Genomic DNA, 14,741 nt, shown 5'->3' with positions numbered 1-14,741 from the left:
GTTCAGCCAGCTTAATATAAATGAGATCAGAACCCAAAGCGAGCAGATTTGGGGTTCCAGACGAGCCTTCTGGAATGATGACAAGCAGAGCCAGGAGGTCTGGGCTCTTCCTTCTTGTTTGTCTTCAGGGTTCTGCCAATTCGCAGTTCTGTTCCGCTGTCATGAGCAATAGTTAATAACACCACCTCTTTTTTCAATATGAAATGAAGTCAGTCTTCGCCCTGTAGGGAGATTCCTAGGGATTGAACCCAGACCTTTCCTCGTGGTAGAACCATGTTTCTCCCACTCCGCTATCATGCCTTTCGGCCATAGAGAAAGAAGTTGCCTCGTATGGGGTCAAGTGATCCATCTGGAATCTTGACTGTGATTTAATGGCATCTCGGAGGACACTATGGTCCCATTCTTCTTGTGGCCATTGTTTACCCTTTCCGCAAGTCCCCAAACCTCTGGATTTTGCTTTTCCCTCAATTTCTTGACCCCTGTGGCTTTGCTGAGCTTCACCCCAAAGAGAGCTTTCTTTTCACCCAAATTTGGAACTTCTCTGTCTCCACTTTGTTCTGGCAGGTATTTGGGAAGGTCCCCAGGAGTTCCAGATGCCCCCTGCTGGAGGAAAGGTGATCGTTCTTCAAGTTGCGGATCATGGACCGATCCCCTTGTTTCAGGAAGGCACCTCCATCCCAACCCGCTTATCCAGGTAATTCAGCTGCTGGTGGATTCCCAATGTTTCCTCGCGATCCAGGTCCCCATATGAAGCTACCAGAAGCTGAAGCAGACACCCATGCTCCAGAAGAATTGTGGGGCAGGTTTTTCGGGATCTTTGGCCATGTTCTGAAGGTTGCTCTTCCTAACGTTTTGGCAGTCTCCATCCTCTGAAGATGCCGGCCACAGAGACTGGTGAAACGTCAGGAAGAATAACCTTCAGAACACGGCCAAGGAGCCTGAAAAACCCACAACAACAATCAGATCCCGGCCGTGAAAGCCTTCAAGAATAAATTGTGGAGCACTTTGGAAGGGGTGTGTGTGTTTTAGGGTATGAAGTACGTGGGAGAGTGAATATGCCTTTGGAATGTGGTCCAACCAAACCTGGCATTACAACATTTCCCCCTTTAAAAAAACAAAGCCACAGACTCTGTAACAACTTTACCAGCCTGCCGCTCCATGCTCCCAACAGTATCAAATATGAATTAATCCCAGCTTGAGGATGAAAAGATGACCAGGAAGTATATGTTTCAGGAGCACTAGCAGTGGTACATCTGAGTGGTGTAGGGGATAGCGTGTCGGACTAGGATTCAGGAGATCCTCAACCCAAATCCCCATTTGGTCATGGAAGCTCACGGGGGTTGTCTGTGGCAAGAGTAAAACCACTCTGTGTTATCTCTTGTAACTCCCATGAATATTCTGTTAGGGTTGCCGTAAGCTGGAATCAACGTGGAACTCAACTCTGAGTGCTCCCTGGAAGGACAGATCCTGAAGCTGAGGCTCCAATACTTTGGCCATCTCATGAGAAGAGAAGAAAAGACGCTGGAAAAGACGCTGATGTTGGGAAAGTGTGAAGGCAAGAGGAGAAGGGGACGACAGAGGACAAGATGATTGGACAGTGTCATCGAAGCGACCAACATGATTTTGACCCAACTCCAGGAGGCAGTGGAAGACAGAGGGCCTGGCGTGCTCCGGTCCATGGGGTCACAAAGAGTCGGACATGACTTAACAACTAAACAACAACAGCAGCAGAAGCAGCTGCTCTGGTGCTGATCAGTAATGGATGGAAAACTGAGGGAAATATGAGATGAGCTTGGTCAGGCGTCACTCATGGGATGGATACATGTTCCCCAGCCTTACTCTAGAAGTACTGGACTACAATTCCATTATCCCTGGCCAGCATGAGCATGCATACAGAGCACAATAGTCCACGACTGTTTAGAAGCATCAGGGTGCAGGCAAGGAGGACCCAAAGTCTGGGATTCTGGAGGGCACAGACCAAGGTGGGGTGCCAATGGGAGTGGGAACAGAGCAGGCATCGGATGGCGTTCCATGGAGAAAGAGTAGAAATCTCATTTCAGACACGAGCTGCTGGATAGCTCAGTGGTTTAGGCATCGGGTTACAGAGCCAGATGTTGGGAGTTCAGTTCCCCCCCACCTTTGCAAGGGCTGAGCCCGATGATCCAGATGTTCCTTTCCAGCTCTACCATTCTAGGATGATGATGATGATCAGAGCAGTGATGCCTTAAGTCGGAGACCCTGCCCTATTCTCTGCGCATCTCTTGCTGTATTACAGAAGCAGCAGGGGCAATATTCTGGGATGGTCTTCAGGCAGGACTGGCCCTACCGTTTGGGTTACATGAGAGCAGCAAATTATTCAGGCTTCATTATTATTATTGTGCTAAGGTGGGAGGGGTGCTGGGGGAAATGCTTGCCAAATTCCTAAATAGTTTCACCAGTTTTAAGGTCTATTTATGCTGGGGCGCTATGGGTGGCTCCATCTCAGGCAGCAACACGCTTTTCAACCTGATGAAGAGAGAAAAATTGTTATTTTATTTATTTCGTTCACAATCTGCCTTTCTTCCAAAAAGCAGGTCCCAAGGGGGCTTATAAAGCATTTTGAAAATGAAGGTCACCCTTTTTAAAAGATGACCAAGGAGTTGCCTGGAGTCCACTGTGGGACTGGGGGGGGGCAAGTTGGGGGTTGTTATAAGATTTTGGGGGACAGGAAGTGCCCATCAGGTGACTGACAGAACCCACAAGAGGAATCTTACCTAAGGGGCAGAGATTCAGTCAGGAGACACAAAACCACTGGAGGGGAGGCCCTTCTAAACAGGGGTTGACTTGATGGGGAGAATTGGCCCCACAGAAGTTTCATCAGGTGGACCCGGCTGGCCCTGGGTTCAAATCCTGTGCAGGGGAAGATGGAGAGGGCAGTGGATCCCGGTGGCAAAAGAGCAGGGCACGTGGCGGGGGACAGAGGTCCGAAATCTTCCATGTTCTTGGATTAGGGGTGGGGGTTCCTGGGAATTGTACCCCCAAAAAGGGGGGGACGTTTCCCAAACTCTGGTCGGGCGGCACTCCAAGGAAAATCGGGTACAGGAGGGAGGGGGTCTCCTCGCGGAGCTTTTGGGCTGAAGTTGGGGGTCCAAAGAGGGCCGATTTCCGAATGTGTCCGGGAAGCATCCTTAGGAGCGGAGGAGCCCCAGATTTCCTTTCGGGGGGGGGGGTCCTGGGGGTGGGTGGGAGGAAGGCCCAGCCGCAGGTGAGTCAGGGAGGGATCCGGGGTGCCGTGGGTGCGAGTCCTCCTCCTTCCCTACCCCGGGACTTTTTCCCCCCCTTTCCTTCGCCTCCACCAACCGAGCCGTCGGGCCCTTCGATGGGGGGGGGAGAGCGGTGGGTCCCGCAGCCTTGCCTGCGATCGCCGGGGCGGGCGGGGCTGCCGGCCGGGGCGGTGGTGGAGGAGGAGGAAGAGAAGCCATCGGCGGCGGCAATCGGAGCGGGGCAGGGCGGGGGCCCGATCCACCACCACCACACCTCCTCCTCCTCTTCCACCATCCTCCCTCCCTCCCTCTCTCTCCCTCCCCCCCCCCCCCCGAGCCGGGGCTGTCCTGGTGCGGCCGCCTTTTGTTTGCACAAGCCGAGGCGCCCTTAGCTCTGCTTGGCCCATGCCGGGACCTATAAAACCCGCCCGGGCGCGGGGCTCTTCTGCCTCCAGAGGGGACGGTGGCCAGACGCGCGCGGAGATCAGCCGCCGATGCGATGAGCCTCCCGGGCCCGGCGCGGGCGCTGCTGCTGCTGCGCCTCCTCTTCCTCCTCCTCCTGCGGGCGCCCCTCGCCCTGGCGCCCGCTGCCCGCCCGGCCAAGCCCCTCTTGCCCATCCAGCCCGAATCGACGGACCCGCTTCTGCCCTCCCGGGGGGCGGCAGGTAGGCTGGCGCATCCTTCTTCCCGGGGACAGGTTGGCTTTTCTGGGCACGGCCGGCTGCCCTCGCCCGCACCCTCTCTCTTCCTCCCCCCCCCCCCAGGCCGATCCGACTTGCCTGCTTCTCCCCCCCCCCCCAAATCCCTGCTCCAGCCTGGGCACCAAGCGGTGCCCCCCCGCCCCAAGCGCTCCACCTGGCCCGGGATGGTCGGATCCGCTGGGCGCAGCCCGCCGCCGGCTGGCGATGCCCGGCGGCTTCCAGGGTCCGGCCGGCTTAGGGAGGGGGGCAGCGAGGGGCGGGCAGCGGTGCCAACTGGGTCACCCGAAAGGAGGCCGGCAGGGAGGGAAGGAGACCCAGAAACGCCTCTGTGTGCGTGTGTGCGTGTATGAATGGATATATGCACGTGAGAAAGACACCTGAGCTATAATAAGGGGGGAAAAGTTTCGGGAAGTAACGGGATTGAGTCGGACGACATCGAAGAGGAAAGGTGGGTGCCCGGAAGAATTTCTGCCTTCTTGCACCCATCTGTACCCTGCTGGACGTATTCCCCAAACCCAATATTGTTGCTGACAGAGTGGGGAAAAGTTTTTTTTTTTTTCAGATTTACAGCTCCTAGAATTCCCACAATTGGTGGGAATTGTGGGACCCCCCTGGAAAAAAAGCACCATAATATTTTCCCAGTTTTTGCCTCTGGGATAGCAAGAGTCAGGAGGGTGAAGACCTCAGCTGAACGGGGTCCTCCTCACGCCCATCCCCCCCAATCCCTTTTCAATTATTTTTTTTTAAAAAAGATTGTCGTTGGTACTTTTCTCAGTCCCCTCCTGCAGCCTCACCCAAGTGGCTTGCCATAAAAAACACACACACACAATTTTTTTTTGCCTCAAATTGAGTCCTGTGGCATTTTAATGACAAACACATTTATCCCAGTATGAGTTTCTGCACAATTCATTAGCTTAACGAGTTCGTAAAATTGGGACTCAATTTTAAAACCAGTGTTTAAAAATGACGCACTGAGAAAACTAATAAACTTAAGAATGAAAGCTTTACAGATTCACCCACAACAGTTGAAGAAGGGATAAAGGATTCTCGGGGCGTGCAATGAATTCCTTTTTTAAAAAACAAACAAATCATCCCCATCATTTCCGATGGATCTGCAGTTGGCCCAAAAGGGCTCCTGGAATATGATCAGGAACTTTTGGCTGGAAATTTAGCTCCAAAGGAAATTTAATTTTACTTTAGCATTAAAAAAAATTGGAGGGTAAGCTACGGAAAGGGGTTTTAGGTTTGTACAATTGCCGTTCTTCCCATTTTAGGCTAGGCTTTTATTATTACTCTCTTTTTGTCCTGCTTTGCTGTTTTAAATTTGGATGTTCTCAGGGGCAGAAACATATCAGTTTGCAAAAAAAATCCAGGTACCTTTGTGATGTTGTGAAGATGGGGGAATGAGAAAATAGGAGGTCAAGAGCCATGTCGCAAGGGGGCTAAGAATTTTGAAAACGACAACATGGTGGGGTGGAGGGCTGCAAACCTGTGTTCGTTTACCTGCAAGTAGACCCCAGTTCACATGGTGGGAGTGACTTTTGCATCAATATGTGTGAAGGTGTAAGGCGACTCATGAGAAAGACAGTCCATTTCTCATCACAGAAGGGAGGTGCCACCTGGAATTTGTACAGGGAAGATGCCCTCTGCACATGGTCCCAAACACTCTTTTTTCCCCCTCCCCTCATTGTGGCTTCAGAGAAATATAATGCTGAAAGGACGCTCTCAGGAAAGCCCTGATTCAGGATGAAGCTTTTGAAAGTATGGCCGATGGAGATGGGCCGTGGGGTGAGACCGGTTGGGCTCAATGAGAGACCCATGGTTTTATAGAGGTGTTTATTTGGGGCAGGCGACCCAAGCTGTTGGGGTGTGGGTCGGAGTAGCAGAACCAAAGGGGGGAGAGCCAAAACAACCCCAAAAGGGGAGAGCCCATGGTTAGATGTCTTTTTTGGAGAACCCTGTGTGACAGAGGTGGCTGCAGGATCTTGACCATCCTTGGAGGAGAAGCCTTTTCCCAAACTGTGGATGGGCTTTGCCTTTAGAAGCCCGCCGTCCCTGCCATCTCTCCTGAGAAGCCTTGCTTGTGGGCACTTTGGAAAGACGACTCCCTTGCCAGCTAAGCCTCGCCCTGGGTGAGCCGGGCTGATGGTGTAACTCAGGACCCCTCAAGCGTTTCCCTCTCCTGGCAGGTTGTTCTTTCGGAGGTAAGCTCTACGCCCCCGAGGATTCCTGGCATCCTGACCTGGGGGAGCCCTTCGGCATCATGCATTGTGTCCTCTGCTCCTGCGAACCGGTAAGTGCCATCTATGTGCGACAGCAACAACAGTGACGATGGGGGTGCTGATGAATACAGAGCCTAGAGAGGCGTGTGGTAAAACTGTGGAGGGGGGGAGAGCGGTCTACAGAGGTAGGAGGGGCTGTACTGAACCATTTTGGGGGGATGTTCTGCTTCCCCTGTTCCAATTTTTCCTTATCGTCACCTCTAGGGGCCAAATAAATTTTCAATGTTTTTTTTAAAAATTGCTGCTGTGGTTGGGTGGATGGGCGCTTCGAGGGATGTTGATGGCCTCTCAAAATAGGGCTAAATTACCTTTCCCACAAAGGACTTCTGGAGTCGAATATCTCCTCCCCACAAATAAATGTGTTGTTGTTTTTTTAAAAAAATTAGGATGTGGGGGGGCACACATGTTTCCCACTTGTGTTACAGAACACCCTTCATCCTCCTCCAGCTTAATTCTCTGGGATTTTGGTGGGGTAGAAGGAATTGCTGGACAGGAGACACCCCAAAACAAAGACTAATCAGTGGGAAGGGGTCCAACACGTATGCATGCACGCACACACATGCATGCGCATGCACACACACATGCATACACACACACACACACACACACATTTTATAGAGGAGAGCGTTCTCAGGCTTTGGAACTCCCTGCTGCTGGAGGCCAAGCTGGCCCCATCTTTGCTGTCCTTCCACAAGCAGGCGAAGACTTTCTCTCGGTGACAGGCTGCCTGAGTAGGATATTTTAAATGGATCATCGCTTTACTCTTTCGAATGTGTTTTGATGTTGCTTCTGGATTGTTGTTTTTTACATTGGTTTGATCTTTTAAATACTTGTATACTTACTGTTTTTGGCTGTAAATATTGTCTTTTAATGACATAAACCGCCATGGGTCCTTCTTAAACAGAAAGATGGGGTAAAAATATTTTAAATTACATTAAATTGAGAAGTAAGTATATAAGAAGTGCTATGCTGGGTTTATTCTGGTTGGAGCATCTTGATGGAGCTCAGTGGAGAAATGTGGAGAGATGCGGGGGTGGCTATGACAGAGCAGCAGATGGCATCCCCGTTTGACTCACCTGGCTGTTGCTGAAGTGGCGGAAGATGTGGCCTGTTTCTACCCCATTGCTCTGCAGCTTCCCTTAACCTGACACAGGAACCCTTTTCCCAAGCAGTAACAAAAGATGCTGAGCAACTAAGGGTGTGATCACATAGGGATTCTGCATTATGGACCACTTGTGATGCGGTCCAAATCCATCTCAAGCTGGACCTTTTTAGTGCAGCTGCAGAGCTATGAGTTTTGGGGGCAGCCTCCAGCAATCCCGCAGCAAGTGGAAGGTTCACTTTAAGAGAGATTTCTCCCTGCAGGGTGACCCTTTCTGGTGGCATCCGATGAGCATCTTTCCAGCCACCTGATCGTATCCTAAGGCAGGCTAAAGAATCTGGTTCTGAAAATGACCCTCCTCTTCTTTACCATCCAATTCCTTGTCTCCATCGTCATCGTTGTCTGCCCACTACAGCCCCATGGACATTTTTTCTGAATAAAGTTTTCCCAAAATGGGGATCGATATAGGAAGTGGCATAAAGATAATTGTGGCAAATGTTTGGGACCTGAGATGAATTTTTCTCATTTTTCCTTCTCCCGAATCCCACCCCTCAATTCTCCTCAATTCTGGTCTTTCAATCATACTTACTTTGAAAGGATAAGTCTAGGATTTGAAGGACTGGGAGGCTCAATCCGAGTTACCGAACACGGAGTGAGGTGGGGAACAAACTTCTCCACTTAAGGGTCGTTGTCCACATTTTCCACAATAAGGCAGGGTTTTGTGGGACCGAGTGGGGAGGCATGGCTTCCTCGAGGGAAGAACAGGACAGTATAGGGAGGAGAACATGTGGCCTCCCAAAGATGTTCTTGGACTGCCTTTCCCAACAAGTGCCAGTGCCAGGGGATGATGGGGCTTTCAGTAAAGGATCATATAGCAAGTTGTGTGTTTCGCCCTAGCGCAGCGAAAACCTTTCGATGCTGTAGAGATCGTACTGTGGTCTCTGCAACCCATTTCCGAGTCTGGGTATAACAAAACAGGTCAGACAAAATCCTGCATCCAGAGATAAATTCTCTGGCATATATTATGCAGATTTGCATATGACCGTTAATTGAGGATGGAGGGGAGGGTGGAGTATTATCTTTTTTTGTAAGGTTTCTCCAGATTTTTTTCCAATTAACAGAGCTTTATTAATATTTTGCCTTTCCTCCAGTGAGCTTATGGTTGTATATGGCTGCTCTTACTTTTTACTCTTCTAACAATCCTATGAGGTAGGTCTGGCTGAGAAACCATGGCTGACCCAAGACCTCCTCATTAGTTTATGGCTAAACGGGAGACTTGAACTCGCATCTCCCAAATCCAGTCTAACCTTTCCATCACACTGGATTATCTTCAGACCGGTTGCCTGTAAGCGGGAACCTTGCAACAAAATGCAGGCTCTCCGGCTGTTTGACAAGAGTATGTTCAGTCTTAGTAACTTGGTCCACGATCTTCTAGAATATATAAGCATGTTTTATAGTGATTTTACTTTCCCCAACCCCCAAAAAATACAGAGAAAAAGAAAGATCCTTGTGAAATGTCAGTAGAAGCTAAGAGGTAATAAAAATTCATCAGTCTTAACATACGGGGAAGAGTTTTTGCAAGAAATTCAATAGAAATGCTTCTTAAAACTAATGAAACCGAATATCAAAATATTTAAAGTAAGTTGTAGCAAATGAAAGTGAGATACTACTCACAGATTTTTGTTGTAGTGTTTTGAATGTTTGGTTCAGGGATGTGTACAAGGTCCTTTAGCTAAGCAGCAGAATTGGCTTCAAGTTCCCCAATTTAGTCCACCCCTTGTGTCTCATCAACTGGCACATACAGTCTCAATAATTCACTCTGAGACATTAGTAGTGGAAAGAATCAAAACAATTTCCTTTACCATTTCCTTTACTCTTTACAAACTAACAAGACATGACTGCCTGCAGCAACAAGCCTCTGCAGACTCCCTGCCTGCTTCCAACAAACTAGAGAGGGGAAGAGGTTCAGAGCAGATAGACTGGGATCTCTTTGAATTCAGAAACAAGAAAGGAACGATTGACTGGTACTGGACAGATTGAATGCCACCCCCAACCCAGAAAGCTCCCTCCCAGCCACATCTGCTAGAGGGAGTGTGTGAGGTTGCAAAAACTCTTCAACACCTTTTAAGTGCAATCAAACACTCAGCCTTCATCAGCTGAAGTAGAATCTTAGGTTTCAGAGCAGGTGAAGAAGTCCTTGTAGAAGAAAATGTTTGATAATAGCTCAGATCCTTATGTACAGCATCGTTATTTGTCTGATGTTCCAGAGAGACAAACGGAACGGAGAAGTGCCTCACAGATCTATAGGGAGTTGAGACCCGTCAAATCCAGTCCCTTAAAAATGATAGAATGTAACTTGGACTAGTAGTAAGAGAAGCTTAATCTCTGATGCAGGTGCTGTACGAAACCAATCTGTAAAGATAGAAAAAGTTAAAATAAAAACACCCCTACAGCAGCCGTAATACCACTCAGCATATCTACTGACAACTTATGGTCATTTTTAAGAGCCTAGTCTCACCTTCTTCATTGTCTTGAACCTCCATTAGAAAAGATCTGTTGAGGCCAATTGATGTATTGTAAAAAAAAAAAGGGGGGGGGAGTGCATACATTTAAAAAATTCCTGGAAATAAAACCCAGGGATTTGTCTTTGCCAGCCTTCTTGCACAGGGGTTCTGAGCCTTAGAAGCTCTAGATGGCGCTGTTGTTCAGACTCAGAACCTGCCACACAATACACTGACTAACCTATTCAGTTTTCATACTTGATTCTATATATGGGATAGAGCATTGACCCAAATATGGAGTTGAGATTTTCCCTGGACTACCATTCCCAGAGGTCTCGATCCGGGCCTAGGGCTTCTGGAAGTTCTTCTTTTCCAACTATCATTTTATGCGACAATGCCCACTGAGGTCTCATCAAGCTTGGGTTCTTTGGCCAGGTGAGAGATGACAGTTTTGTGAGTTTGCTTCCATTCTTTATTTTTAATCTGCCCTTCTGCAAACTTTAACAAACATCTCCATCTTATTTCTCGATAACCACATTTTGTTTACCGCCTAGTGGGAACTTACCGCATGCATGTCCTCTTAGAAAGAGTGCTGACTTTCGATTGTTTGGCTATTCCAATTTTTTTGGCTACCTGTCTCAAAACGCAGGGTCAAAGCACACCGCTTTGTTGCAAGACAACAGATGGTCTTAAAAACCTTTCAAGTCTCGCACGTCAAGAGTGTTGACTCCGCAGTAGGCAAGTTGAATTCAAAATTTACAGTTGCTGACTTGTCTTAATTGGTTTGGTTTGGACAGATGTCAAATGAAGAATATCAAATCTTCTCACTGATGAAATATCATGTTCCATTGCATGCATACATATTCTTAACCCAGCATACCTCCCCGGCTTATGTCATTTAACAAGTTGTTGTTATGTACCCTCAAGTCATACTTCAACTTATGGTGTCCCTATGAATAAGCGATCTGTAGAATCTCATATTTGGTCTTCCTCTTTTCCTGCGCACTTCATCCTTTCCCAGCAATATTGTCTTTTCCAGGAATCCTGCCTTCTCATGATGTGCCCAAAATAAGACAGCCTCAATGTCAACATTTTTGCCTTTCAGGCTTGATTTGATCTAGGACCTATTTGTTTGTCTTTCTGGCAGGCCAGGGCATCCACAAAGCTCTCCTCCAGCCCCACATTTCAAATGAATCACACACACCCCCGTCAGCTTTCTTTGCTGTCCAGCTCTCACATGGCGACAGGAAAGATAAGAGCATGAAAGATGTCTGTCTTGGTCTCCAGTGACACTTCCTTACATTCTTTTCAAGAACTGCTACAAAGCACTCCTTATTTTTACATTTGGAGAGTTACAATCTGAATAATAAAGGCCATTTAATGTTAGATGCCTCCAGGGTCAAATGTTGATCCATTTTGACTGTGGAAAACTTTCTGATAATGGCAAACCTAAAAGAATCTGATTAATGACTCTGTAAGACTTAGAGCCTTTTAACCAGAGCATTGGATCTCAACAACGGATAAATATTTCAAACTTCAAGCCCCAGAAGTCCTAGCTAGGATAAACAATGATCAGAGATTTGGATGTCCAATATGAGGAGAGCCAGTGGTTGAGAAATGCTGGTCCATTGGATAGTAAGGGTGCCCTGTTTCTGCATCAAAGGTAGTTTAGCATCATTTATCCTGACAGACATAATTGCCCTCTTGACTTCAGATGAGTCTACCTGTTGCATCTCTGGATGATTCTTCCCTTGCTCTGAGCTTGGCTCCTTCTAATTAGGAGTGTCTCCAGAACTTATGCAGAAGAACAGATGGTGGGTCATTCTTAACATACTTTAACTATATAAGACGTCTTTCTGCTAGGTGGGTTTCTGTTTCTCCAATAATCAGCCATTAAAGGGGGGTGGGGGTGGAGGTCTGTTTCAGCAATCAAAATTAAAGAAATTGGTGAGGGTTCTGATCATAGACCACCCAGCCTCTTGTCTTGTTGCTCCCCAAGAGAGATTCAAAAGTGCATGTAGCGTAATATATAAAAATGTGCTTTTTTAACTCTACCAGATCTCTCTCTCTCTCTCTCTCTCTCTCTTTCACACACACACACACACACACACACACACCCTCTCTCTTCATCTCTCTCCCTCTCTCTTTCTCTCTTTCTTGCTTCAGGGCTCATAGAAGCCACATCTCGGCTCCTCCTCCTTGTATCGAGTGCTCAGAAAACTGGAGAACCCCTGAGCAGAGTTCTGGGTTCAGATTCTGACCTCTGCTGAAAACAGGTTGCGTGATCAGGATCAAGTCATTCACTGAGCCACAGTGCTATGAACACTTCCATTTCTGGACAACAACCCCCAGCATCCCCCAAACAGCATGGCTAGTAGCTATTCCGATCAGTGTATTCTGGATATTGTCATCCATAAGTCGCATAACTAAGCTTGTAAGGTGGTGAGTGAAGAATTGTTTCCAGTCTATGGCCCCCTTCAAATGTGCCAGCCCCCCCCCGGAGGTCATATGACGCCCATTGAGAATGGCTGCTCAAGACCACACTGGGTATACAAAGTACAGTGGGGTCTTGACTTGAGAACTTAATCCGTATTGGAAGGCGGTTCTCAAGTCAAAAAGTTCTCAGGTCAAATCTGCATTTCCCATAGGAATGCATTGAAAACCATTTGATCCGTATCTGCTCTTTTCCAGCCATAGAAACTAATGGGAAGCTGCTATTCCGCCTTCGACCACTAGAGGGGGATATTTTGTTTCTTTTTTTCTTAGGTCAAGAAAGGTTCAGGGAAGGCAGGGAAAAGACAGTCCAGGCAGGACAGGACCAGGCAGTCCGAAGACTGTCTCCCAATCCACTCTCTAAACGCTGGGAGGAGTGAGGAAGCAGACAGGCACCCTTTTCACTGGCCAACAGTTAACTGAAAGTTCAAATTTTGCACTTTCCCTGCCTCCCACGTGGTATTTTTTCAGTTCTTAACTCAAATCTAAGTACTTAAGTCAATATTTTCCTATGAGAGCGGTTCTTAAGTCAAAATGTTCTTAACTCGAGCCGTTCTTAAATCAAGACCCCACTGTAGAACTCTTGGAGTAGAACCCTAAAAATGTGTGAGACTTAAATTATCCACGACTAACTCAGGCCTGCTGAATTCAAACTCTTAAGTAAGGGTGTGATCATATACCAGTAGATGGCAAATCAGACCACTTGTGAAATAGATCAAGGGTGATCTATTTCCCAGCTGATCATAGAACCCATGGAGCAATGTGCTCCAGTCTGATTCTGATCCATGCCCAAGCTGGACCATTTTGGTCCAGCTGTAGGGCTTCTAACTTTTTACTACTGGGCAGTTCCCTGGCAGACGAAATGGTCATTTTAAGGCAAATCGCTTCTGTTAAAGTGACCCTTTGCATATCCCAAGTCTGGATCCAAGTCATTACGTTGTTGCTTTATACCCACACTTTGAGCAAGGTGTCATTGGGCTATTTTAATTTTTCCTTTAAAAAACAACAACAGAGGAGAGCATAAATGAACCAAAGGTACAGACAAAGAAACAGCAAGGCAGGGAATTGCCATTTATAGCTGGAAGTGTCCCATGCTTTGGGCTGATTCACATGTTTCCCTTCTGTCATAGTTTAAGACACTCTGGCATGCGCTGCCCTGTGCTATATGCTCCCCAAACAATTTCCTGCAATTTTATGCTTTGAAGGAAAGGAAACCACCATGTCTTTGCACAGCAGCTTTAAGGCTAGACCAGTAGGGATGAGCGATATTTTCTTCTCGGTTCATTTTTTTTTTTTTTTTGCTAGGAATTTGCCAACGTTTACACATTTCTTTAGGTTCCGGATGGAAAGAATTTGAGATTTAAAATGACGCAAGCGTGGAAGAAATGGAAGCTGACAGATGTGTCGGTCCAGACCCCCAAACTCCCTAAACACCTGGCTTTCATTCCTTCTGTAGCCAGTCATCAGAGCTCTCGGTTGGATCATCACCACAATTATACCATTTAGATTAATGCTGTGTCAATGCTGATGTTAAAGAGTCACAACATAGTTTGGGGATTATTCACACTGAATGCCCAAGATCTTTTTTTAGGGGGACATCTGATCATGAGTACACAATCACACACACACACAAACACACTATGAAGAGTTTTGTGGTGCCTTTATAGACAAACGTTAGATGTTTTGGTTTCCAGCCCACTTCTTGACATGGCTTTGGGGCGGTGAGGTGCAAAATAATGCATCGTCTCCAGGGTGCCACTGGATGCTTCATTTGTTTTGCAGCAAAAAAATTTGACACAACTACTCCCCACCCCTCATGAGTTCATTAGCTGGTGTGCAATGGTATTATTTGATATACAGTTGGCCTTGAGCAGAATCTTAACCCCTGGCATGGCTCAATATTTGATTTTGAATATTTCTGAAATGTAGTCTTTAGAATCTGATGGAGTTTAATTGTAGCTGATGGACATTTATGGGTCCTTAATGGATGACATGCAACTGTGGCCACTTGTGATCTAAGCAAGCTGCTCAGCATGGGGGTCTTATCCTGACATGTTGGGGTGAGGGTCCTGCTATGTGTCAACCATAGATTGCCTTTGTACACACTAATCAGTGACCATGTGTGACTTTGGATTTTTGATTCTGGTCAAAATTAGAATATTCCGATAAAGCCAGAAAAATGCAGATATTGAAGTACTGTACAATCTCACATTCAGGATGATTTTAGTGCCTGTTAAATCTGAAGGTCAAAATGAGAGATTTGGGTACCTTTTCCAGGGATGTGAAATTTTGTCGTCTCCTCCTGCAGCTCTTCCACCCTCTCCCACCTTCCCTTCCGTATACCAACAGCAGCCTCTGACAGCTTAAATAAATACCCTTGAGAACCTCCAAAGCTTCATCAGGATGAACTTAGACATGTT

General features: G+C 47.3%; 1 protein-coding gene across 2 annotated transcripts in view; it reads left to right on the top strand.

Annotated features, from left to right (window-relative positions):
- The first annotated feature begins 3,596 nt into the window (after positions 1-3,596).
- CHRD (chordin) overlaps positions 3,597-14,741 on the top strand; it is a 72,100-nt gene continuing 60,955 nt past the window's right edge. The window contains exons 1-2 of one of the 2 annotated variants that reach the window (XM_072996269.2): positions 3,597-3,907; positions 6,133-6,236. In XM_072996269.2, the coding sequence (XP_072852370.2) occupies positions 3,742-3,907; positions 6,133-6,236 (270 nt within the window). In that variant the 5' untranslated portion in view covers positions 3,597-3,741. Of the gene's footprint in view, positions 3,908-6,132; positions 6,237-14,741 lie in introns of those variants that run through there. The other variant, XM_072996268.2, reaches the window with a different exon arrangement.

The sequence above is a fragment of the Pogona vitticeps genome, chromosome 3 (genome assembly GCF_051106095.1).
Source record: "Pogona vitticeps strain Pit_001003342236 chromosome 3, PviZW2.1, whole genome shotgun sequence".
In the NCBI taxonomy this organism is placed as follows: domain Eukaryota; kingdom Metazoa; phylum Chordata; class Lepidosauria; order Squamata; family Agamidae; genus Pogona; species Pogona vitticeps.
The sequence above is the reverse complement of the archived record's forward strand: the minus strand, read 5'-3'. Positions and strand labels throughout refer to the sequence as shown.